The 26,868-nt window shown below is 42.7% G+C and overlaps 3 protein-coding genes across 3 annotated transcripts; 2 read left to right on the plus strand and 1 right to left on the minus strand.

Moving 5' to 3' along the window:
- The first annotated feature begins 12,186 nt into the window (after positions 1-12,186).
- LOC125512284 (putative RING-H2 finger protein ATL71) lies at positions 12,187-12,996 on the plus strand. The gene has a single exon (XM_048677380.1). The coding sequence runs from the start codon at positions 12,249-12,251 to the stop codon at positions 12,702-12,704; it is 456 nt and encodes a 151-aa protein (XP_048533337.1). The 5' UTR covers positions 12,187-12,248; the 3' UTR covers positions 12,705-12,996.
- Positions 12,997-14,568: 1,572 nt separating this feature from the next.
- LOC125512285 lies at positions 14,569-15,811 on the plus strand. The gene is made up of 3 exons (XM_048677381.1): positions 14,569-14,946; positions 15,211-15,338; positions 15,488-15,811. Exons 1-3 carry the CDS (start codon positions 14,755-14,757, stop codon positions 15,651-15,653), a joined length of 486 nt encoding a protein of 161 aa, XP_048533338.1. The 5' UTR covers positions 14,569-14,754; the 3' UTR covers positions 15,654-15,811.
- Positions 15,812-16,885: 1,074 nt separating this feature from the next.
- Positions 16,886-18,782, minus strand: LOC125512286. Its single transcript, XM_048677382.1, has 3 exons — positions 18,619-18,782; positions 17,492-17,656; positions 16,886-17,404 (listed from the first exon to the last, which is right to left on the minus strand). Exons 2-3 carry the CDS (start codon positions 17,595-17,597, stop codon positions 17,262-17,264), a joined length of 249 nt encoding a protein of 82 aa, XP_048533339.1. The 5' UTR covers positions 17,598-17,656; positions 18,619-18,782; the 3' UTR covers positions 16,886-17,261.
- Between the last annotated feature and the right edge of the window lie 8,086 nt (positions 18,783-26,868).

Genomic DNA, 26,868 nt, shown 5'->3' on the forward strand with positions numbered 1-26,868 from the left:
CATTCTTAGCCAATTTATAAAAATCATCATAAATCCCGACTGCTCTCAAGAAATCATCGGAAGGCCTTCACACGGCCGAACCTCCGCGGTATGAGGCAGATTATATTTGGGCCTCTCTGCTTCTTCATTTTGCTTTACCTTCGAGCTTCGGCTCGATGAGCCCCTCAAAAATCTCTTCATTATTTTCTGAAAAATTCTGAAATTTTTAGTAACTTCAAATAAAAGTAAACCAAACTCAACAAAATTGATAGCAGCTACTCCTACAAGTGCCTAGAGCCTATATCATGCATTAGAACAACTTGGAACCATATAAATTTGACATGCAAGCTCAAGAACATGGTCACCTAGGCAGCACAAAATTGCAATGAATAAAGCACTAGGACAAAAACTAATTGGACCAATGGAGGAGTCACATACCAAGGAACAATCCCCCAAAGCAGTTTTGTGAGAGGTGCTTTGAGCAAGGAGATTGAAAATCACAGCAAAAGAGGTTAGAACTTGTGCTTGAGCTGGATAATGGTGTTTGTGGGAGGAAGAAGGAGTGTGTGGGTGCAGGAATAAGTGGAGGAGGGCCACTGTGGGCCCACGAGGTAGGGGGGAGCGCCTAGGGGGGTAGGGCACGCCCTCCACCCTCGTGGCCAGGTGGATGCCCCCCTGCTGTGTTCTCAGTGCCAAATATTCTCAAATATTCCAGAAAAAATCATATTTAAATTTCAGGGCATTTGGAGAACTTTTATTTCCGGGGTATTTTTATATTGCACGGATAATTCAGATAACAGACAGAAAATACTATTTTACTTTATCTAATATAAATAACAAAAAGTGAAAGGAGGGCACAGAAGGTTGTGCTTTCTAACTTCATCCATCTCATGATCATCAAAAGGAATCCATTAACAAGGTTGATCAAGTCTTGTTAACAAACTCATTCCGAATAACATGGAACCGAAGATATTTCGAATAACACTATGTTACCTCAACGGGGATATGCGCATCTCCAACAATAAGAATATCATATTTCTTCTTGACAGTAGGAAGAGGAAATTCAAAACCTCCAAAGATAATCGATGGAAATTTTCCAATAGAATTGATACCGTGGACTTGAGGTTGTTTCCTCGGAAAGTGTACCGTATGCTCATTAACATTAACATGAAAAGTGACATTGCCTTTGTTGCAATCAATAACAGCCCCTTCAGTATTCAAAAAGGGTCTTCCAAGAATAATAGACATACTATCGTCCTCGGGAATATCAAGAATAATAAAGTCCGTAAAAATAGTAACATTTGCAACTACAACAGGCACATCCTCACAAATACCGACAGGTATAGCAGTTGATTTATCAGCCATTTGCAAAGATATTTCAGTCGGTGTCAACTTATTCAAATCAAGTCTACGATATAAAGAGAGAGGCATAACACTAACACCGGCTCCAAGATCATATAAAGCAGTTTTAACACAATTCCTTTTAATGGAGCATGGTATAGTGGATACTCCTAGATCTCCTAACTTCTTAGGTATTCCACCCTTAAAAGTGTAATTAGCAAGCATGGTGGAAATTTTAGCTTCCGGTATCTTTCTTTTATTAGTAACAATTTCTTTCATGTACTTAGCATAAGGATTCATTTTGAGCATATCAGTTAATCGCATACGCAAAAAGATAGGTCTAATCATTTCAACAAAGCACTCAAAATCCTCATCTTCCTTTTTCTTGGATGGTTTGGGAGGAAAAGGCATGGGTTTTTGAACCCATGGTTCTCTTTCTTTACCATGTTTCCTAGCAACAAAGTCTCTCTTATCATAATGTTGATTCTTTGATTGTGGGTTATCAAGATCAACAGCGGGTTCAATTTCTATATCATTATCATTTCTAGGTTGAGCATCATCATGAACATTATCATTAACATTATCACTAGTTTCAGGTTCATTACCAGATTGTGTTTCAGCATCAGAAATAGAAATATCATTTGGATTCTCAGGTGTTTCAGCAATAGGTTCACTAGAAGCATGCAAAGTCCTATCATTTTTATTTTTATTCCTTTTAGAAGGACTAGGTGCATCTATAATATTTCTCTGAGAATCTTGCTCAATTCTCTTAGGATGGCCCTCAGGATACAAAGGTTCCTGAGTCATTTTACCACCTCTAGTCATAACTCTAACATCATTATCATTTTTCTTACTATTCAATTCATTGAGAAAATCATTCTGAGCTTTAAGTACTTGTTCTACTTGAGTGGTAACCATAGAAGCATGTTTACTAATAAGTTTAAGTTCACCTTTAACATTAGCCATATAATCACCCAAGTGTTCAAGCATATCAGCATTGCGTTTTAATTCTCTACCAAAATAAGCATTGAAGTTTTCTTGCTTAACCATAAATTTATCAAACGCATCTAAGCATGGGCTAGCAAACTTGGTGAATGGGATTTCAGCTTTATCATATCTATAGAGAGAATTTACCTTTACTACCTGTGTCGGGTTATCAAGACCATGTGTTTCTTCAATAGGCGGTAAATTAAGACCATGTATTTCTTCAATTGGCGGTAAATTAAGACCATGTATTTCTTCAATAGGAGGTAAATTCTTAACATCTTCAGCTTTAATACCCTTTTCTTTCATGGAATTCTTTGTCTCTTGCATATCTTCAGGACTGAGAAATAGAACACCCCTTTTCTTCGGAGTTGGTTTAGGAATAGGCTCAGGGGCTGTCTCAGGAAGTGCCCAATTATTTTCATTGGTCAACATATTATTCAATAAAATTTCAGCTTCATCTGGTGTTCTTTCCCTGAAAACAGAACCAGCACAACTATCCAGGTAATCTCTGGAAGCATCGGTTAGTCCATTATAAAAAATATCAAGTATTTCATTTTTCTTAAGAGGATGATCAGGCAAAGCATTAAGTAATTGGAGAAGCCTCCCCCAAGCTTGTGGGAGACTCTCTTCTTCAATTTGCACAAAATTATATATATCCCTTAAGGCAGCTTGTTTCTTATCAGCAGGGAAATATTTAGCAGAGAAGTAATAAATCATATCCTGGGGACTGCGCACACAACCAGGATCAAGAGAATTAAACCATATCTTAGCATCACCCTTTAATGAGAACGAAAATATTTTAAGGATATAAAAGTAGCGAGTTCTCTCATCATTAGTGAACATGGTGGCTATATCATTTAATTTAGTAAGATGTGCCACCACAGTTTCAGATTCATAGCCATAAAAAGGATCAGATTCAACCAAAGTAATTATCTCAGGATCAATAGAGAATTCATAATCTTTATCAGTAACAAAGATAGGTGAAGTAGCATAAGCAGGATCATATTTCATTCTAGCATTCAGAGTTTTTTGTTTAAGCTTAGCTAATAATTTCTTAAGATCACTTCTATCATTGCAAGCAAGAAAGTCTCTTTTAGTTTCTTCATCCATAACATAGCCCTTAGGCACAACAGGTAATTCATATTTATTAGGAGAGCCTTCATAATCACTTTCATCAGTATTATCAGTTTCAATAATTTCATTCTCTCTGGCCCTAGCAAGTTGTTCATCAAGAAATTCACTGAGTGGCACAGTAGTATTAGGCATAGAAGTAGTTTCATCATAAGTATCATGCATAGCAGAAGTGGCATCATCAATAATATGCGACATATCAGAATTAATAGCAAAAGCAGGTTTACGTGTCGCAAGCTTACTCAAAACAGAAGGTGAATCAAGTGCAGAGCTAGATGGCAGTTCCTTACCTCCCCTCGTAGTTGAGGAATAAATCTTGATTCTTGGATCTTTCAAGTTCTTCATAATGATAAGCAGATATCAATCCCAAGTGACTCAAAGAATATAGATATGCTTCCCAGCAACGGCGCCAGAAAATAGTCTTGATAACCCACAAGTATAGGGGATCGCAATAGTTTTCGAGGGTAGAGTATTCAACCCAAATTTATTGATTCGACACAAGGGGAGCCAAAAAATATTCTCAAGTATTAGCAGCTGAGTTGTCAATTCAACAACACCTGGAAACTTAATATCCGCAGCAAAGTGTTTAGTAGCAAAGTAATATGATAGTAGTGGTAACGGTAGCAAAAGGTAACGATAGCAAAAGTAATATTTTTTGGTGTTTTGTAGTGATGATAGCAATAGCAACGGAAAAGTAAATAAGCGAAGAACAATATATGGAAAGCTCGTAGGCAATGGATCATTGATAGAGAATTATGCTGGATGTGGTTCATCATGTAATAGTCATAACCTAGGGTGACACAGAACTAGCTCCAATTCATCAATGTAATGTAGGCATGTATTCCGAATATAGTCATACGTGCTTATGGAAAAGAAATTGCATGACATCTTTTGTCCTACCTTCCCGTGGCAGTGGGGTCCTAGTGGAAACTAAGGGAAATTAAGGCCTCCTTTTAATATAGTACCAGACCAAAGCATTAACACATAGTGAATACATGAACTCCTCAAACTACGGTCATCACCAGAAGTGGTCCCGATTATTGTCACTTCGGGGTTGCCGGGTCATAACACATAGTAGGTGACTATAGACTTGCAAGATAGGATCAAGAACTCTCATATATTCATGAAAACATAATATGTTCAGAACTGAAATCATGGCACTCGGGCCCTAGTGATAAGCATTAAGCATAGCAAAGTCATAGCAACATCAATCTCAGAACATAGTGGATACTAGGGATCAAACCCTAACAAAACTAACTCGATTACATGATAAATCTCATCCAATCCATTACCGTCCAGCAAGCCTACGATGGAATTACTCACGCATGGTGGTGAGCATCATGAAATTGGTGATGGAGGATGGTTGATGATGACAATGGCGATGGATTCCCCTCTCTGGAGCCCCGAACCGACTCCGGATCAGCCCTCCCGAGAGAGTTTAGGGCTTGGTGGCGGCTCCATATCGTAAAACGCGATGAATCTTTCTCCCTGATTTTTTTTCTCTCCGAACACGAATATATAGAGTTGGAGTTGAGGTCGGAGGAGCTCCAGGGGCCCCACGAGGTAGGGGGGCACGCCCAGGGGGGCAGGCACGCCCCCACCCTCGTGGCTAGGGTGTGGGCCCCCTGGTCTTGATCTTTTTCCAGTATTTTTTATTATTTCCAAAAATAGTCTTCGTGAAGTTTCAGGTCATTCCGAGAACTTTTGTTTCTGCACATAAATAACACCATGGCAATTCTGCTAAAAACAACGTCGGTCCGGGTTAGTTCCATTCATATCATGTAAGTTAGAGTCCAAAACAAGGGCAAAATTGTTTGGAAAAGTAGATACGATGGAGACGTATCAATGATTCCCCCACAAGTCGGGATGACATTCCAGACGAAAAAAAGAGGCCATAAAAAGAAGAGAAAAAGTCCCAAATAAAAAAATGAGAGAAAAAGAGAGAAGGAGCAATGTTACTATCATTTTTCCACACTTGCGCTTCAAAGTAGCACCATGATCTTCATGATAGAGAGTCTCTTTTGTCACTTTCATATACTAGTGGGAATTTTTCATTATAGGACTTGGCTTGTATATTCCAATGATGGGCTTCCTCAAAATGCCCTAGGTCTTCGTGAGCAAGCAAGTTGGATGCACCTACTTAGTTTCTTTTCTTGAGCTTTCATATATTTATATCTCTAGTGCATCTGTTGCATGGCAATCCCTACTCCTTGCATTGACATCAATTGATGGGCATCTCCATAGCCCGTTGATTAGCCGTGTCAATGTGAGACTTTCTCATTTTTGTCTTCTCACACAACCTCCATCATCATATTCTATTCCACCCATAGTGCTATGTCCATGGCCCGCGCTCATATATTGCGTGAAAGTTGAAAGAGTTTGAAAAGGCTAAGTATGAAACAATTGCTTGGCTTGTCATCGAGGTTGTGCATGATGGGAGAATTTTGTGTGACGAAAATGAAGCATGGCCAAACTATATGATTTTGTAGGGATAAGCTTTCTTTGGCTATGTTATTTTGATAAGACATAATTGCTTGGTTAGCATGCTTGAAGTATTATTATTTTTATGTCAATATTAAACTTTTGTCTAGAATATTTTGAATCTAAACATTCATGCCACAATAAAGATAATTACATTGAAAATTATATTAGGTAGCATTCCACATCAAAAATTCTGTTTTTATCATTTACCTACTCGAGGACGAGCGGGAATTAAGCTTGGGGATGCTGATACGTCTCCAACATATCTATAATTTTTTATTGTTTCATGCTATTATATTATCTGTTTTGGATGTTTAATGGGCTTTAATATGCTCTTTTATATCATTTTTGGGACTAACCTATTAACCGAAGGCCCAGTGCAAGTTGTTGTCTTTTGCCAATTTCAGTGTTTCGCAGAAAAGGAATATCAAATGAAACGAAACCTTCGCGAGGATCTTTTTTGGAACAAACGCAATTCAGGAGACTTGGAGTGGAGGCCAAGGAAGCAACAAGGCGGCCACGAGGTACGGAGGCGCGCCCAGGGGGTAGGCGCACCCCACCTCATGGGCCCCTCGTAGCTCCACCGACCTACTTCTTTCGCCTATATATACTCTTATACCCTGAAAACATCCAGGGGAGCCACGAAACCACTTTTCCACGGCCGCAACTTTCTGTACCCGTGAGATCCCATCTGGGGACCTTTTCAGTGAACTTTCTGTACTCTCTCTTTGGTTCTCAATACAAAGTTCTCCTCGATGTTCTTGGAGATCTATTCGATGTAATACTTTTTGCGGTGTGTTTGCCGAGATCCGATGAATTGTGGGTTTATGATCAAGATTATCTATGAACAATATTTGATTCTTCTCTGAATTCTTATATGCATGATTTGATATCTTTGCAGTCTCTTCTAATTATAGGTTTAGTTTGGCCTACTAGATTGATCTTTCTTGCAATGGGAGAAGTGCTTAGCTTTGGGTTCAATCTTGCAGTGCTCGATTCCAGTGACAGAAAGGGAACCGACACATATTGTATTGTTGCCATCGAGGATAAAAAGATGGGGTTTATATCATATTACTTGAGTTTATCCCTCTACATCATGTCATCTTGCCTAATGCGTTACTCTGTTCATATGAACTTAATACTCTAGATGCATGCTGGATAGCGGTCGATGTGTGGAGTAATGGTAGTAGATGCAGAATCATTTTGGTCTACTTGACACGGGCGTGATGCCTATGATCATGATCATGCCTAGATATTATCATAACTATGCGCTTTTCTATCAATTGCTCGGCAGTAATTTGTTCACCCACCGTAATATATGCTATCTTGAGAGAAGCCACTAGTGAAACCTATGGCCCCCGGATCTACTTTACATCATATAAGTTTCCGATCTATAATTCTAGTTTATTATTTATTTTGTAATCTTTACTTTTCAATCTATACAACAAAATACCAAAAATACTTATCTTATTATCTTTATCAGATCTCACTTTTGCAAGTGGCCGTGAAGGGATTGACAACCCCTTTATCGCGTTGGTTGCAAGGTTCTTGATTTTGTGTGCAGGTACTAGGCGATTTGCGTGTAGTTTCTTACTGGATTGACACCTTGGTTCTCAAAAACTGAGGGAAATACTTACGCTACTTTGCTGCATCACCCTTTCCTCTTCAAGGGAAAACCAAAGCATGCTCAAGATGTAGCAGGCCGCAACAGCGCCAGCTGCAAGCACATCGGCCTGGGCGCGCGTGCATGAGCAGGGTGCGGGCAGCGCGTGGGTTGGGCATGGGCGCGGCGGGAGCAACTGCGGGCGGCAAGCTTCAGCTTCAAGCGGGAGCAACAGCGGCGCAGCGAGCACCAGTGGCAGCGGCACGAGCGGGCGCACGCGGGAGGGCGCAGGCCACGGCAAGCAACGACGAGGCGCAAGCCATGGCAAGAAACGACGAGGTGCGGGCAAGGAGGTGGCGTAGCAAAAACGGGTTGCAGCGAGCACAAGGGCAGCGGGCGGATGCAGCGAGCGAGCGAGGCGAGCCGCCGGGGCGGGCGCAGTGGCGCGACCGCGGGGCGAGCGATGGAGGCGCGAGCACGACAAGGCAGTAGCAGCAACACTAGACGGGGTTGCAGTGGGGGAGCGTAGCGGCTGGCGGTAGGAAGCGGGTGAGGGCCGGCGGGTGCAGCAGGGTGCCGCCGGGGGCGGGCGAGCTGGCCTGCGGGCGAAGGAGGTAGCAGCTCGCAGCAGCAGGCAAGCACGGGCGGGATGGGACGGCCCGAGAGCGGCAGCGCGGCTGCAGTCATCGCACGGGTGCGGTGCAGGGGAAGAGGTAGGACGCGGGGCTACGCAGGCGCGAGAGGGGTTGGCCTTGACGTGCGTGGGGAGCGACGGGCGCAAGCGGGCGCCGACGTGTGCGAGGCCAGGCGCGCGGCCAGAATGACCCAGGGGCCAGGGAGCGCGGCGGGGCAGCAGAGGGGCCGTGCGATCGCGAGCTCGGGTGTGGGGATTCGCGGGCGAATGGAAGCACGAGGGGGGTTAGGGGAGAAAGGGAAGCTCATGGGGCCCTGTAGTCGTGCGAAAGCGAGCTCGGGGAGAGCCGGGAGACGTCGGAGCAGCGAGGGCGACGCGGACGGCGACAGGGACGAGCGTGGTGGCCTCGACGTCCACGGGCACGGCGACGTCAACGGGGGAGGGTGGACGGGGGCGCGAGGGAGGAGAGGGGGGTTAGGGTTTGGCGGGGCGAGGGCTTAAGTAGCCGGGGCGGCTCGCCGGAGGGGGAGTCGATCATGAAGGGCTTCTATATCATCCTTGCAGCCCTTTTGATGGTGCGTGAGTAGTTCACCATAGACCTACGGGTCCGTAGCTAGTAATTAGATGGCTTGTTCTCTCTTTAATCTTCAGTACAATGTTTTTGGAGTTCTATTTGATGTAATCTTCTTTTCTGGTGTGTTTGTTGGAATCCGATGAATTGTTGGTCTATGATAAGGTTATTCATGAATATCAATTGAGTCTTCTCTGAACTTTATTATGCATGACCATTATAGATTTGTATTTCTCTCCGATCTATCCGTTTAGTTTGGCCAACTAATTTGATTTATCTTGCAATAAGAGAGATGCTTTGTGATGAGTTTAATCTTGCGGTGCTCTATATCCCAGTGATAGAAAGAGACAAGACACATATTTGTATTGTTGTCATTAAGCATAAAATGACGGGGTTTATTCATATTGATTGGTTGTACTTTGTCTACATCTTGTCATCTTGTTTAAGGCGTTACTCTGCTTTATACTTAATACCATAGATACATGCTGGATAATGGTCGATTGATGGAGTAATAGTCGTAGATGCAGGCAGGAATCGGTCTACTTGTCTCGGACGTGATGCCTATATACATGATCATCGCCTTGTATATCGTCATAACTATGCGATTTTCTATCAATTGCCCAACAGTAGTCTGTTCACCCACCGTATGCTATGTGTTCGAGAAAGAAGCCTCCAGTGAAAACTATGACCCCAGATCTATTTTTATCATATGTAAAAGCGCAAAAATACGTTGGTACATTTTTATTTTTTTATATTGTTTTACAATTTACTTTATTATCTACCACTATAAAACTTAATCCTTACAAGTAGCCACCGAGGGGATTGATAACCCCTTTGTTTGTGTTGGGTGCAAGTTTTTGTTTTTATGTATACAGGTGCTGCTAACAAGGTTCTGTGTAGTTCTTCTATTGGATTGATAACCTTGGTTCTTAACTGAACAAAATACTTATCTTTACTGTACTACTTCATTATCTCCTTTTTGAGAAAATCTCAATGCAGCTCACAAGTAACAGTAAGATGGAGAGGCAGCGCCATGTCTCGCTTATAGCAAGACTTAACATGCTCTCGCATAAGGCGCCTTCCTAAATGGGCCAGCCTAGTCGTGCGGGAGGCCATGACCTCGTTTCTTTTTTTTCATGTTTTTTGTTTTTGTTTTTTATTATCTTATTTCTTTAATTTCATTTATACTTTCAAATATTCTAAATAAATATATTACACAAAACAATTTCCATAAAAATATATAAAAATGTTAATCAAGCATTTGAATTTTTAAATGTGTATAAAGCAAATGTACAAAAACGTATACAGAACATATACAATGTGCGTGAAAAAAATTAATCATCTATTTAAAAAATGTTAATCGAGCATTTGAAAAATGTAAAATATGTATAGAAAAATGTTGATCATGTATAAAAAAAGTTAATCAAGCATTTGAAAAATGTAAAATGTGTATAGAAAAATGTGATCATGTATACAAAAAAGTTAATCTTGTATTTTATTAAAGAATTATTAAAATTGTATTTAAAAAATGTTAATCAAGAATTTTCAAAATGTTAAATGTATATAGAAAAAATGTTGACCATTTATGCAAAAATAATTAATCTTGCATTTAAAAATATTAATCAAGAATTTGGAAAAGTATTGAATGCATATGGAACAAAAGTTGACCATGCATTAAGAAAAATCATGTATTTGAAAAATGTTAATGAAGCATTTGAAAATGCTAAACATATGTCTAGAAAAAATATTGACCTTGTATTAAAAAAAGGTTAATATTTTATTTAAAATAATAATCAAGCATTTAAAATTTTTTAAAAACATATATAAAAAAATGTTGACCATGCATTCAAAAATCGAAAAAGGAAAAAGGAAAACCAATCAAAACCAAGAAACAAAGGAATAACCAATAAATAAAACTAAAAAATGAAGAAAAGAAAAAAAACCAACGAGAACCGAGAAAGAAGCAAGGAAAGATGGATAAAAAAGAAAGGAAAAAACTAGTGAAAATCGTGAAAGAAACAAAGAAAACTGGTGAAAAAACAAAAAAAAATAACATTTAGAAAACCAGAAGAAATGGAGAAAATGGAAAGAAAAAGTAAAATAAAATAAAAAAGGGGAAGAAACTAGTACATCAATCACCACTAGCGATTTGATTTTCTTGATCTGAAACAGCGAAAGAAAAAAAAACAGGCCGGCCATGAATGAAAAACGGGCCGGCCATGAACGAGATATAGCCTTTGCCGGTGTGGAGGCGGGAGGGGTCTCATTTCGCCTCTACCTGGCTTTTTCAGCCCATACGATTTGATAGCCCATTGCTACAGTACTTATTAATTGCAAGTTTGCAACACACCTGCGTCCTCGAGAGTCCCTGCTCGACGCCCGTGTGCGTCAATACGACCTCCTTTCGCTAAAAGGGCGCACAAAACGGGCCGGCCTGTTAGCAGCGTCCAATGTAAAATTTCGGGAATCAGGAAAAAAATAAAGTTAACACATGGAGTAGAACTCACTACCTCGAGGAAGGAAGCACCGCCGGGACCCAGTTGAGGTAGCAACCGTGCTCTTCTTGATTGCAGCGCCAAGGTATAAGTACAAAGGAGTAATGACAGATTCGTTTTTTCCTTCAAAATTTTCAGTTTTTCTTGAAAAAGTATGAACAATCTTTCTTAATAAATGCGAATAATGTTTGAAAATGTGAACACATTTCAAAATTAGAAAAAAACCTTTATAACAAAGAAACGTGAACAAAAACAGAAAAACATGAACAAAATTCTATATACGCTGAAAATTTTTAAGTGTACGTTGAACTTTTTTAGAATATACACTGAACAATTTTTTAATATACAATGAACATTTTGTAATATTAATTTAATAATTTTCGAATACACATTGAATATTTTTGTAAAATATGCTGAACAAATTTCAAATACACAGAGAAATTTTTTTAGTATTCATTGAACAAATTCTTAAAACATGATGAACTTTTTTATAATGTACGGTGAACGTTTTTGTAATATATCATGAACATTTTATTAATGTATGATGAACATTTTTGTAATACATGATGAACTTTTTTATATTGCATGGTGAAATTTATCATAATATATGGTGAACATGTCTTAATATACGATGAACATTGTTGTTATACGCGGTGAACACACAAAAAATGAGAAGAAAAAACATAAAGGAAAGTAAAAGAAAAGGAAAAAGGAATGAAAGGTAAAAGGAACAAAAAAACCATCACCAACTGGACAAAACATTGAAAAGCCGAAGCAAAAAAACTACAGAAGAAAAACGAAAAAAAAACCCCGCAGGAAACAGCAGCGAACGAATAACAGGCGAATCCCGTACGTGGGCCGGCCCAACCGGACGATCGCCTCAGCGAAGGCTCGATCTTTTGACGCTAACGAGCGTCAAATAGGATCTGCCTGCGTCTTCTGCATCCGTGCTATTTCCACGACGTCTGCCACGCGCCTGAGCCCGTAACTGCCACCAACGCGCGCTCGACGAGAGGAGAGACAGAGATGGCGCAGGTCTGGGCGGTGTTCCTGGCCGTGGGGTCGCTCGCCATCGGCATGCTCGGGGTGCTCGGCGTCTGGCTCTGCTACCTGTTCCAGGCCGTGGCGTTTGGCCCGCCCCCCGCCCCGCCGCCCGAGACGCCGGAGACGGTCGACGACGACGACGACAAGAACGGGCTATCAGAGGCGGAGCTGAGGCAGCTGGGCGGGGTCGTCCAGGCGGCGACCCCGAACGGCGAGGAGGAGGAGGAGGAGGTGCTCTGCCCTATCTGCCTCGACGCCATGGAGCCCGGCCGCGCCGTGCGCGTCCTCCCCGGCTGCAACCGCGCCTTCCACCAGGACTGCGTCGACCGGTGGCTGGCCATCTCGCCGCGCTGCCCCGTGTGCAACATCTGGGCCACGCCGCAGTCGCCGCGGGCCTCGCCGACGGCGGCCAAGACTGCTCCGGCTCCAGGGTGCTGACATGGGCGCGGCGCGCGCGCGTTCTTGGTTCTTGACGATTCTTGGTCTGGCTCTGAACCTCTGATTACGAAGCCTTCTTGACCAACTCTAGTTAGTTTTCTTGGCTCTTGTGAGTCCTTGTCTGCTAGTACATGGTTGTGTATAGGATTCTTGAACCGGAGACTGCATGTAGTTACTGCGATTCTAGAAAGAAATGAGTAGGCTTTTTGCAGATTTGGTTCCTTTTCTTCTATATCAGATCGTCACATTTGGCCGCATTGGGTCTGTTTGATGAACGAGAAGCAGTAAATGCTGTGAATGAAGATAACAAATTATGATGTTTGATAGCATATCGATCCTATTGATCCGACGTTCTTCAATTCTGATTTTGTCGATTTTGATTCTTCCTTTGAGCTGTCGGTTGAAAACATACTGCAAACGTGTGTTTCAGAATCTGAAGCGGATACTAACATTTGCAGCCTGAGATTACAATTTACAGTGCTAGCGTTATGCCTTCATGGTTCTTTAATCAGAAGATCAGCGGTTACTCTTCTGCTTAAGTTAATTTGCAATTAATTTTCAGATCAAATGCTCCATAGTTGGATTCTTGTTTCCTGTTCTGTGGCATATTGTTATCTTGTGATATTTGTGTGAATTATGAGTACTAGCAGAGCTTGAAGCTTAAATTTCCTTTACATAATGTATGGTGTTTTGCCCTTTCCTCAAATGTCATTTTTTGTTCAGAATTGGGCATCACTATCTGTGGCTCGTTAGGTATGGTCAGATGCTTCAGAATTTAATTTACTTGTGTGAATGAGTCATGGAGCTCATAAGCTCTTAGAAGGCAATGCTCAAGTTTCTTGGTTTTGGACTTGTTGCTGCTTTGCCAGACTGCCCTCCCATGCTATTCTTTCAGTCTAATAAGCTAATCCGCGGCCTGCTGTGTTAGGCTAACGACGTAGGTTTCTCTAGTTCAGATAAACGAACGCTTGTTCAGCTAAGTGTACTGGGTACTGAAAATGGGAATTTCAGATGCTTTTTAGTCAGGTATTTGATCACCAATGGTACAGTTCATACAGTCATACTCCCTCCGTTCCAAAATAGATGACTCAATTTTGTACTAACTTTAGTATAAAGTTGGGTCATCTATTTTGGAACGGAGGGCTTCTTTATGATGTATTCTGTTACACTAACCAATGTCCTCACTGATCGGCTTGAAGTAGGGCTTGTTTTTTACTCGTTCCGTCCTGTAATGTAAGACGTTCCTGAGTGGCTGTTCTTATCATTCAGAAATCAAGACGATCACTTTTAACCAATATACAAAGTGGATGTGGCGGTTTGAGTTAAAAATCTCTCGAATTATGAGCGACCTTTGTCGTCCTTGAACTTTCGTGTTAGCATGTGAACTTTGCAAAGCATTGTGTGACGATGATCCGGCGCTTGTATTATTCATGGAGGGCGAGTATGGTTCATTGTTCTTTTGGAATAGCTCACCACTCATGCCGAATGGTCATCAGAGGGTGTTACGTTTCTTGGTAATTATCCATATCCAGTACTCTTTCAGTGGAGATGTGTATTTAGCCTGTATTAAGATATTTCTGGCAATCATTACAATTAAGTCACATGATCCCAGTGGCATGGCTATAATTCAACATCAGCAGTCTTAACGCACTCACGGCAACCTTATATCCTAGGCCCATAAGGACAAGCAATTGCATACTCATGATTCAAACTCGGATGAAATCATTACGCGAAAGTGAAAGAGTTTAGAATAGAGTGCACCAAACGGTACGTACATGTACATCCCACTAGGCACTAGCAACATTCCACTAACTAGGAGACGGGAGTTGGATAGTACACGTACAATGGTTGGTGCTTGCTAGAGGGGGTCCATGTTAGCAGAGTGCGTGCACTCTTCCTGAACAGAAGCTCTCCACCGGTGACTCCCAACTCCAAAAGCAAACACCAGATGCTCAAGAGACCGATGGTTGAGAAGAGTGGATAGACACCTGACATGTCACTCTCCTCATAAGCTTGCTGAGCTGAACTCAACTCTATAGAGAGGGAGAAGATGATCAAAGGGCGCGCGGCCATGAAGATGATCAAAGGTCCTTGTGTTCGCCGGGGAAGGATGGCAGGCCCGGTCCAGAGCATCACCCGGGCGGAGATCGACCGTTTCTGGAGGAGAAAGAAGCTGGAGGAAGAGGAACGCCGGCTCGATGACGAGAAGGAGGCTGCAAGGATCAAACTCAAGACTCTCAAGGCAAGTATACTGTTACCCCTCATCGTCGGTCAAGAATACTCTGTTAATAATTTGATGATCCCATTTCATTTACTACCTAGTTTATACTTAACTGCATACCCGCTTTAAATCGAAAAAAAAACAGCATAAGCTCTGTAAACCTTAGTATGACATTATTATACAGGTAGTACATGGAAAGAATATTGTATGACAGTGTCATTTCGATACCTTTGCCATTTGTGTTTGTATAATTAATTTGGATTGCTCAAACTCTGTTAAGAGCAGCAAGAAGATTACATGTTTTTTGTACAAAGGATAGACGGGATTATAGACGAGAAAGCAGAGACAAGCGAGATGATGGAGGAGGGAGAGATCGCCAGGAACATTGAGATACAAATTGGCATCAAGCATTGGTAAGCTATTCTTTTTTCTTCGTTCTAATGGTGATCTTGACATGGAGGGCACACCTTTACAAATTACAACGTCTGGCCATATTTCCGTAACCGATGCAAAACAGAAACTATGGAACTACATACTAACTTCTGAAAGTTTGGAAGTGCAGGTGGAGGAAGAGCAGCTGCGCATATCTAAATGAACCAGCAGTAGCATCCGTTGATGATAACAGCAGTTGGAAGGCGAACACCGGATATATTCCGCAGAAGATACAATTTAGGTGCTCCCAGCCAGCACTTTACCAGATGAACGTGGCTGCTTTTGGGATCTTCTAAATGCTGATGCCAAGGATAAAATGTGAGCCATTAGGATGCGTTTTCCTTATGCGTCTCAATATGAATTTGAGTCAGATAATAAGTTTAATGGAAAGGGTACTTTTGAGTAACAAAGAGCAGCCTTATCATTTCACATATTTGGGGATGCAGTGAATTTTAATGAAGCTCTTCTATGTTGCATAGACTACAAGAACTTGTTGGTCCTCAAAGCATCATACAAGCTAATTGACTAGAATGCATATTCTGCCCATGATATGGACACTCAAAATATCCATTAGCAGTAGAATGCAAGTTCTAACATATATGAGTCGTGATTTATTTGAATCACTGCCCTTCACAAATTACTGAACTGATGGGGTTTGTGCTAGTATGTGAAATCAAGCAAATAACCATGAACAAAAACAAAATGACAATACACCATTTGCAATCTAAACATACTGCCGCCGTAACAAAATAAGTGGTTTAAGTTCAAATTTGAACTAAAACCACGACATTTATTTTGAAACAGAGGGAGTAGTAATTTTGAGTTCTTGGCCATACAGGAACGTATGAGAGAACAGTAGAACACAGAAGCTAACCAGAAAGACTGCCAAAAGAAATTAGAAGAATGAATGGCACAAGAGCATCATGAACTTGTTACCAATCAGAGAAAAAATTGCTTATGCAATAACCCCAAGGAAATATTTGACTCTCATCCAGGATTACCCTTCAAGCTGAACGAAGAACAATAAAAAAAAGGAAGTTTCATTCCAGGTGTAGTACTTAAAACAAAATAAAGAAGGTAAATGTGGAATTAGCAGAAGGGCAGAACACACAGATAGAGCAAAACATTAATATAACATGTACTTTTTTGCAGTTCTAAGGTATAACCCAACAAAGATCCAAAGTATGTAAACATTCAGCGCTATGCAAAGAATCTAACTAAAATAAGTAATTTCCGGATTTTGTTGTATCATCTTACGGCAACATGATGCCAAACACACTAATTTATGCATGTACGATGCAATATATGCAGTAGAAGCTAGAATTTCCCAGTCTGATAATGGTACAAAGAACAACAAAACCAACTGCCATCATTGCAGAAGATTCCCAGCATTGCATCCCTCGATAAGCAGATTTCACAGGTAAACCGGTTACAATATTTCTGAATATGGAAATACTTCGCATACGCAGCAGGCTTGTAAATATGATGACATAACTGAAGGGCACGAGAGGCCTAGGCCACACCAGCATACAACCATACAACCTCTCTGGCATCTGATTTCAATCGAAAGAACACAAATACACCACACACAGAGAACACTCATCATGCTATTGAACAACAAACACGAAAGGGTTGTCGCGATAAAGTGCAGGCTCAATCCCAGTGTTTTATTAAAAGTAATCTGGACGTTGTGACATAACTCTCAACAAGTCCACTCTCTATCGCTGCCCATCTAACCTGATCTGCATTCTCAAATAAAAGGTTGCACAGATTTTGCACGAAAAGTCCAGTACACCGTTTTCAGCTTCTGCTGTCTGTGAAAACTGAACCACATCAAACAATTGTTTCGATGAATTCAAGGGAGACAACTGAATATTGAAACAGTCCCCATGATACAGCTCAAATTATCCGTTTCCTGTCATGTCAAGCATCTCATCAAGACCCTTCAATCTCTGTAGTCCTTCACTAATTAAAAACTTAATCTTTTGCTTATCATCACAATTGCGATTTTTTTCAATCTCCGCCCGTACTGTCTGCCTCAACTCATCTGGACAAAGAACAACAAACATAATTAGCAAACTTCAAAGATAACAGCACACAGCAGATAAAAGAGCAAGGTTTAAAAATGACAGACCACGAGCATGTTCAGGGGCTCGGCGAGTCATACGCAGTGCCTGCCTATAAAATTTGAGGACACGCGCACGCAAAATGAAAGCCCGTAAATCCATGAATTGAGCCATCGGAGAACACCTTACTTAATAGAAAGCAGTGATCATGCCATTTGGATCCTCCTGACACACTGAATATTCAACAAGAATGGATAAATAAGCAGTAAGTTATAGTACTTATAATGGTATTTGGGCACTTGCGTGATGTACAATTAGTCATTTGTGTCAGATAAATCCTAAGAAAATTTTAAAATATTCACCAATAAAAATTAAACAAGTATACTGTATACACAGATATGCTACTGCTTCTACAACAGAAATATTATAAATTGCATCACCAGGCATTACCCATTCTAGAATGGCAATTATGCATCGATAATATATCTTGATGTTCTCAAGAATAACTCCCGAGAGTGCCTATGCTCTTCAGGAATGAAAATCAGCTGATAATGACCAGCCACTCAAACTTGTGCACCATGTCCAACTCGACACGCGGCAAAGAGTAAAAATGCACAGGCTACACTCGGGGAAATAGCATTATGTTATTGACACTCAATAGCCTATCTGGAACAACACATTTCCATCGTACTGTCACGGTCTTATTTTTGCTTGTTCAACAACCATGATCACAGATTTACCTACACGGCCCAGAAATAAGTATGAGTCGGCGACTCGGAAAGCAACTCGTCTGGGTTATTTCAATGGACAACTGATAACTGCTCGTGTCACTCCAAAAGGAACTCCCACCAGCCTCTAGACAATCCAAAGTCCATTCAGGTCACTCAAACGTCTGGCCATCGTAATGCCCAGTGGCAGACGCAGAATTTCCAGAGAAAGTATAAGTTTACAAATGGAAATCAATGTCCATGGAGCAATTAAAGTACGAATTGGTTATACTATTGGGAATCAACAGGAAGGGTTAAAAGGGACAAGTTAAGGGGGGAGAGGGGATTAAGGAGGGCTGCCTCGCTGCCGGCCGCCGCCGCGGCCGGAGTCGCCGTCGATTGCCGGGCTGGAGAGGGGGGCGGCTCTGTCGGTAGCAGCTTACAGAGAGGGGGCGGGAGAAGAATGGAGAGAGGATGGAGGGAAGCACCTCGATGGAGGACGCCGCCTGGTCGCTTGAGAGGGCACCGCTGCTCCCCGGGGCGAAGAACCAGAGAGGAAGCCGGATCGAGCTATGGCGGATCCGGTGACCGGCGTCGGGAGGTCGACGCACCTACACGTCCAGCCGCGCTGCTCTGCATCCAAGCCGGGCCATGTATTTTCTTTTAGGGGTACCAAGCCGGGCCATGATGAGTAGAGAGATGGGCCGAACCGAACTGCGGTATAGGCCCATAAGACCAGGTTTAGATCATCTGAATTGAAACATTTCTCCAAGTCCCCCCTCCCCCCCTACCCACAAAAAAACATTCCTCTAAGAAAGAATCTGAATTGAAAGGTTACCTGAAAACATCTTATATTTTGAGACGAATGTAGTAGCAACGAAGTTGGAAAGAGATGGTTAGGCGGCCGATGACATATCTCCCTCCGCCGGTGAAGGGGAGGAGGGGCAACGTTTAGGCCGTCGTCGACAGCGAGGGAGGAGACCCACTGCCGGCCGCACCGTTATCTTTGGCCGAGTGCCGGCGCGGGAGGTCCTCTGATCCCTTCGTTGTTGCCTGTGGACGGATCCGGCCTCCCGCCGCCCACCTATCCACATCCCGACGACCTTCAGGTATATCTTCGTTCGAAACCGGCTTAGCTCTACTTCCCCAGCTCGCTACGTCACTGCGTGTGCATCATTTTCTACCTCTCAGCCCCTCTCGATAGGATGGTCCAACGTCACATATTTTTTCTTCTTCTATTGTTAGAGGTAAAGCTACTTCATGGAGTCGAATCTTGTACTCCCTCCGTCCGAAAATACTTGTCATTGTAATGGATGTATCTAGATGTATTTTAGTTCTAGACACATCCATTTTGATGACAAGTAATTCCAGACGGAGGGAGTACTTGGTTCAAACAAGAAATAAAGTGGGGGTGGGGGAATTTAGTATGTACATCGGACTTGGTACAAACAAGAAGGAAAGGGGGTGAAAGTAGTACAGACTGGTCATCCAACCGGTCTCTTGGTCGAACAGAGAAATATAGGGGTAACTCTGTACACAGTGGTATGACCAGGACTAGATTTGCTATCCACACATAGGAGTAGGTGGCTAGAGTGAACAAAAATGGGACCAACCCAGATATGTTTCTTGGATGTTTGTTTCTCGGGGCAACAAACTGTGAATCACCATTTTATGCCCCTATTTACGTACATGGTGCTGGACTGCTGGTGCACCCACTGCCCCATGCCCTTATACCAAGTATTTAGGCTCCGTTCGGAATAAAGGGGCAGAAAAAATAGGTCTTAATGAAAAATAGAGGAATAGGAAAGGAATGCAAGTATAAAACTATGGAACAGCGAACTGAAGGAAACTCTCAAGAAAATGTGTTCGGATGGACTACGAAATGTACATATTTATTTTTTTAGAGTAGCATGCTTGGCAGTATGAGATGCTATTTGTTTATTCAGCTGCACAATGACTACTCTTGTCCTCACCTCACGTACCACACATAGGTTGATTTTTTTTATTTCGGCAACACACCGCAGCAACCTGTCTAACGCATGGCAGCGAGCGGCTGCCTCGGGCTTCCGCCCAAAAAATGAGCAGCGCGTGGATGTTTCTAATCCTATGGAATCAGTACTACCAGACCAGCTTTCCTATGAAACAATATTCACCTTTCCCGTGTTCCGAACGGTTGGAAGGGAAAGAATACCGTAGGAATTGTGTTCCTACAAAAATCCTGCACCAAACCTGTGAAACCGAACGTAGCCTTAGCTGTTCTTAATCTAATGTCCCTGGTAAAAATGAAGTCATGCCACTATTATAAGCCATGACAAGTTTAGCCAAATGTTTTTGCCTGTAATTGTTTGAGACTCTGACTGTTTCCTCTGTGCCTTTTTGTGCAAACAGGGATATCCAATTCACCTGGTTGCTGTTGTGACCTTTTGGTGCACTGCACAAAACTCTTCTTAAAAAAGTGACTTTTGTGCTGTTTAACTGGAATGTCAGAATGGAACAGTTGGTTCATTTTGGTGGAACTGCACAAAGGGAGATCTGTGTTCCAATCCTCATCATCCATATTGGCGCCATAACCTTCCTTTGGGTAAGAATGATATTTAATGCATGTGTTCATCTCTATTTTCCGACTGCCATGAGAAAATAATGATGTTTTTTACTAGTACACTTGTATTCCCTCACTGACAAAGCCAATTCTGAATTAGAAGGCCAATCATGTACTTGGTTTCACCAACTGATGAGGAGAAAGAGAAACAGAGCATGAAGAGGAAGAAGAAGAATAAACAGTGCCAAGGCGATCTTGCTGAAGCCAGAGGCCTCAGTCGATGCCATTCAAGGGCTCCAGCAACGACTACCTTACATGTGAGATGATCCTCCAGGGAGCCCTTCCACTTCCGTTGTCTCACTTAATTAATTAGGAGTACTTAAGTACCACTAATTTATTACTGCCTAATTTTCTTGTTGGAGTTGAACAAATATTTAGTAGGACCCTATGCTGAATCATGTACGTGTGTATGTTTGTCTATGGAGGTGAATCATGTGGTGGAGCAGGGAGGGAATATTATTAGTGTCATGACATAATAGTGCTATTGTTTTGCATGTCAATTTATTACCATTGGTTCAATGAGGCAATGTTTTGCATATTGTCCATCATGAATTTGATGCTACTGTTTGAGTAATATGCTAATGTCTTCCTATCCTTTCTCACTAAGCTAATGAAGGTTTCACCTTATGCCCTACTTGTGCAAACAGGGATCATGTTGTGCCAATTATACATTTTAGTGGAACTACACAAGAAAATACAATGAACTGTATCCCAACCAGTGCTTTAACTCTGCTGGAAGTTCTTGATAATCTTTCGATATAATCTCAGCACTGGTAAACAAGAGTGATTTCAACCATACATTTGAAGTGCACAAAAATATATACTATTGTGTGATTCCAGTGAGTGCTTTATCATCTCTTATGGGACTACATGAATAAGCTTTTTTTCTCAGGTTGGTACGGGCCTAAGGCCTTCATCCATATTAGTTTGATGTCATCTCTATTTGTATCGTGCTACTGTCATGAGAAACTCCTTTATCTTTGCACGTTAAAGTTTTGCAACCTATGATAAATGGCAATGCTTTGAGTGTTGGGTTGAGCTAATTGGCACTGATTAAATAAACTAATACCTATCTTTAAGCAAGACTACTATGTTGCTAACTTTACCCATTAAGATAATGAGGGTGCTTCTATTTGTTAGTGTATGTTTCATCAACTAATCCCACTATTACAGTAATCTCACTCTCTCAATATATGTGCCAACAGGGTTGCTCGATTTTGGTGGAACCGCACAAAAACTTTGGGTGCTTCATTGCCTCGACAGCTTCCGTCCTTTCCTGTCAGTCGCTAATCTCCGCTTGCTTTCTTCCTTTGCTGTCAGTCGCTTGGCTTATCTCGGCTTCGAGTCAAAGGAAATAGTAATTGATATGCTACCTCACATAGGTTGGTACTGGTCTTTATCCTGATTATTGTGCCTATCATATGTATTGGTAATTTGGTATTGTGCTACTGTTTGCCGATTTCATAAAGGAGTAATTTGGAGCCTGAACTCGCAGGCAAATCATTACATCGGGTGATTTCAGTAGAACTGCACAAAATGATCAGATGGACAGGTACTTATGTTGCTGCTATGTACTCCAAAGTTCACTCAGACAAGCATCGATGTTGACAAGAAGTGCCTATATTCATTCGAGTATCAACCAGCGTCAACCAATTGTCAAACTCCAAGTATTAGGAGAGTGAACGCCAAAAATATTGCTTGGTGCATAGCCCAGAAAAATGCAGTCCAGTCTTTGGTCCCAACTTGTGCCTTTTGGTTATCGACACATATGGTAGCGAACTATATGGCATGGAGTCTAAAGATTCCAGACAAGTTGGTTGACGCGTATATTCATCTGGCACTTAATCAGTCTGCACGCCAAGGATGCTCCATTTCAGTTGAACTGCACAAAAATTTGGGTGGTTCATTTTCTCAACCGCCTCCTTTCTCGTCTGCAATATAGAATTTTGGCGAGATACAGGACCAAGATGAGCTAGTAAACTAGTTGGATGAAAGTAGTGGCCAAGTTGCTCAAACCTCCCTCGGCACAAGGCCACTATTTGAGGATAAACCTACAAGCAAAGTTCAGATTGTCTGTGCTGCCTCTTATGTACTCGAAAGTTTACTCGTACAAGAACTAATTTTAGCAAAAGTACCTCCGATTGAACACCATTTACCAGTCTGTACCCTAGGTAATTAAAGTTCATCCATGGATCATATTGGCTGTGATCTCAATCATTTGGATGCATAAACATACTGAACATGTGTATATCTGAATCTTTTTGTGAATTATGTATGAATATTGCCGTGTGATCTATCAATCATTTGGATGCATAGATATGCTGAGCTTGTGTATATATGAATCTTTTGAGTTGTTGATAGTGAATGTTGGCTATGAATATGAACTTGTCCTTTGAACCTGAGTTTGATATGAATGTTTACCTTTTTTGTTGTATTTGTGTGTGAACTTGTTAGTATGCCTAATGTGGGGTATAAAACGCATGTCTCTTATAAAAGTAATGTTGTGTCCAATTTATGTTTTCCCTTCTAACCACATTATATATATTTATATTATTACTATTATCGTATATTTAATAGAGACTTATACATACATTATAAAAACATCCCACGTGTTATTAACTTATAAAAGTAAATGTTTAACGGAAGTTGGCAAGGAAAATCCTGGTTGTTTTTGACTCACAGGCAAGGAAAATCCTGGTGACTGCGTACAAAAGCTTGCGAAGATTTTAAGGACAAATTTAATAATAACGCGCTCATTTTTATTTTGAGCAATAACTCGCTAATTTCTTAATTATATATATAAAAAATGTGCCTCTCCGGTTTATTCTTTGATATTAATTGCTCCTTCTAACATAACATTATATATATAACGAGCCCACCTAATACATGTATTTCAAGGAAGTGCAAATGGGCTGGGATTTCTTAGAAAATATAAATGGGCCTGATTGACGCGAAATTATTTGTTCACCCAGCCCAACAAATGGACTGTACATTCTAGAAAATATGGGTTAAATATATGCCACATTTTTGCAGGCTGCATGTGGGCCAATAGGTCGAAGCCTACGCAGGGCGTTGTCAACTTGGTCAACAAATGATTGTGTCATCCACAGCCATTGGATTTATATCCAACGGCCGGCATGCACCTTCAATCTCTCGTCTTCTTCCTCCAGCGTCGCCGGGACCGCCTGGTCCGGCCTCCGGCGGCTAGCGGCTCTGCTTAGCACGCATCGCTGCGAAGCGCTATCCCACCACCGGCCAGGCTATCCCTCCACCCCTCGACACCTCCTGTTATTCTCCACAGACTACAGCCCCACGCCGCAACAGAACCAGTTATAACCCTTCTCCTCCTCTCAATCTACGACTCCACTGCCGCGTTTTCCCATCTCCGAGTCGTTCCCGTCTGGGGCCTCGCCGTCGTCCACCGCCTCGCTGCGTTCGGTGCGGCGTGGTCAACAAATGAGAGTCATCGGAAGAGGACTGTATGTGGAGAGCCTGACGGCTGGGACCCACGAGGTCCATGGTCGCACGCAAGGAAAGTTCCTCCTTATTAAGCTGAAATTTTTTTTCCTCCACCTGACAGCTGGGATCCACTGGCTGTATCTTCGCACGGAAGGAAGTGCCTCCTTGTTTTGCGAAAAAATTATTCATCCCGTTGACAGCTGGGACCCGTCAGATTTGGTGACTGACTTGTGGGCCTACTAAGCGGACGTGTACGCACGGCTTTGTCAACTTAATCAACAAATGATTCTAGCAGCTGGACCGTTGGATGTTAATCCAACAGCCGTGCTCCTTCTTCAACCTCTGTTCTTGCTCCTGTCTCCCATGGGCGGCACCGCGGCTGTGCTGCCGCGCACCCGAACCAGTGAAGTTTCCCACTCCTCTCCATCTGCGACTCCACTGCCCCGTCTTCCCCATCTCCGGGTCGTTCCAGTCTGGGTGCGCTCGGCACAGTGTGGTCAACGAGGTCAACAACCGAGAGTCATCGGAACATGAATGTACGTGAGAAGCTGACAGTGGGGACGCACCACGCCCATGGACGCATGCATGCAACAGAACGCGGCGAGGTCAACATGGTCAAGGAACGACTTCCATCGGAAGTATACTGTACGTGGAGAGTCTCAGCCGGGTCCACGGCCGCAGCAAGTAAGTGCCTCCTTATTACGTGGAAAATAATGATTCCTTCAACTGACAGCAGGGACCCACTGGACGGGCCACCGTATTTTGTGAAAAAACGTTTGCCCCCTGACTATTGGGACCCACATGATGGGCCATCGTATTTTTTGAAAAACGTTCCCCCCGCTGTCAGCTCGGACCCACCGGAAGTGCCTCCTTATTACGCACAAAAAATGAATACTCCCCCGGCTAGCTGGGACCCATCTTGGTGGGAGGCTGACTTGTGGGCCTACTAAGTTGACGGGGACGAAGGGCTTTGTCAACTTAGTCAATATGAACGATTCTAGCTCCATTGACCGTACGATGTCCATCCAACGGCCATAGTGCTTCTTCAACCTCTCTTCTTGCTCCAGCCGCCCAAAGCAGCGCCGGTCGTGCCGCATGCTCCTGCCTCCCGTGGCCGGCTGTGCTGCCGCGGAGGCCTCACCGCCCCCTACTATTCCCACCGCTGGCCAGGCCCTACGGCGACGGCAGCCTCATACCGCAGCCGAACCAGTGAACCCTCGTACTCCTCTCCGCGCGGGCTTCCACTGTCGCGTCTTCCCCGGCTCCGCGTCGTCCCCTTCCTAGGCCTCGCCGTCGTCCACCGCCGTGGTGCTCTCCACGCGGCGTGGTCAACATGGTCAAGGAACGACTTCCATCGGAAGAGTACTGTACATGGAGAGGCTGACAGCTGGGTCCAGGCCACATCCCAGTTTTTTTGTGATTTGCCAAGTAAGTCGCTTTGTCAGGCCTATTGGGCTGCAAATCTTTCAAGACGAGGAGAGCTTTCATTCGGCTGGCCGAGAAAATGGCCCATCAGTAATGAGAAATGGGCTGTACATTTTTAAAACACATCAAACCGACAATTAGTTTCAAATATCTTTTTTTCATTTTGAGATTTTAAATTACATTAATTTTTATGCATGGAGAATTTGTTGGATTTTATATTGATATACATTTATTTTTAAAATCAGTTTGAATGTGAGTCAAAATTTCGGGATTAAAAACAGTTCGGACCGCACCGAAATATGCAAAATTTCGTATAATTTTTTAACCGTGTCCACAATATGGGTTGTAATGCTAACAAAAAGAATATGGGCTCCAAAAAAACCTTAATAATTAGCAAATGGGCTGTAAATTATTAGAAATAATGGCAGATGGGTTGTATGCTGTTTTCCACAGATTTGAGGCTTTCCTAAAAAAAGGTTGATGCACAAGCAGTGACTGTTGGATGGTCATCCAACGCCCGTCGTGCTTCTTCAATCTCTGCTCTTCCTACTCCAGCCGCTCAAACAAACGCCGGCGGGACTGCCTGCTCCCTCCTCCCCGCGGCCGGCTCTGTTGTCGCGCAGGCCTCACCGCCCCAATGTACTCCTATCACTGGCCTAGCCATCCCTCTACTCACCCACACCTGCTGTTATTCTCCGGCGACGGCAGACGAACCAGTAAACCCTCCTACAGTCGTACTCCTCTCCGCGTGGGAAACAACTGCTGAGTCTTCCCTGCCTCCGTATCATTCCCTTCGTAGGCCTTGCCGTCGTCCACCGCCTTGCTGCTCTCGGCGCGGCCTGGTCAATGTGCTCAACGACCGACATGCATCTAAAGTGGACTGTACGTGGAGAGGCCGACAGCTGGGTCCACGGCCGCACGCAAGGAAATGCCTCCTTATTACACGCAAAATAATGATTCCTCCACCTGACATCAGGGACCCACCGAAAGGGCCTCTGTATTTCGTGAAAAAAACATTACCACCACTGACAGCTCGGACCCACCAGCTATATCTTCGCACGCAAGGAAGTGCCTCCTTATTACGCACAAAAAATGAATACTTCCCCTGTTAGCTGGGACCCAGTATAGTGGCAGGCTAACTTGTGGGCCTACTAAGTTGACAGGGACGGAGGGCTTTGTCAACTTAGTCAATATGCACGATTCTAGCTCCAGTGACCGTACGATGTCCATCCAACGGCCGTAGTGCTTCTTCAAC

The sequence above is a fragment of the Triticum urartu genome, chromosome 6 (genome assembly GCF_003073215.2).
Source record: "Triticum urartu cultivar G1812 chromosome 6, Tu2.1, whole genome shotgun sequence".
Lineage (NCBI taxonomy): Eukaryota > Viridiplantae > Streptophyta > Magnoliopsida > Poales > Poaceae > Triticum > Triticum urartu.

What these genes read in the sequence shown, in the direction of transcription:
- LOC125512284 (XM_048677380.1), top strand. Translation starts at nt 12,249, where the DNA reads ATGGCGCAGGTCTGGGCGGTGTTCCTGGCCGTGGGGTCGCTCGCCATC.
- LOC125512285 (XM_048677381.1), top strand. Translation starts at nt 14,755, where the DNA reads ATGATCAAAGGGCGCGCGGCCATGAAGATGATCAAAGGTCCTTGTGTT. An exon ending in TCAAACTCAAGACTCTCAAG is followed by an intron (nt 14,947 to 15,210) that starts GCAAGTATACTG and finishes TGTTAAGAGCAG; the next exon opens with CAAGAAGATTACATGTTTTT. An exon ending in CAAATTGGCATCAAGCATTG is followed by an intron (nt 15,339 to 15,487) that starts GTAAGCTATTCT and finishes TTGGAAGTGCAG; the next exon opens with GTGGAGGAAGAGCAGCTGCG.
- LOC125512286 (XM_048677382.1), bottom strand. Translation starts at nt 17,597, where the DNA reads ATGGCTCAATTCATGGATTTACGGGCTTTCATTTTGCGTGCGCGTGTC. An exon ending in AGCCCCTGAACATGCTCGTG is followed by an intron (nt 17,405 to 17,491) that starts GTCTGTCATTTT and finishes TTCTTTGTCCAG; the next exon opens with ATGAGTTGAGGCAGACAGTA.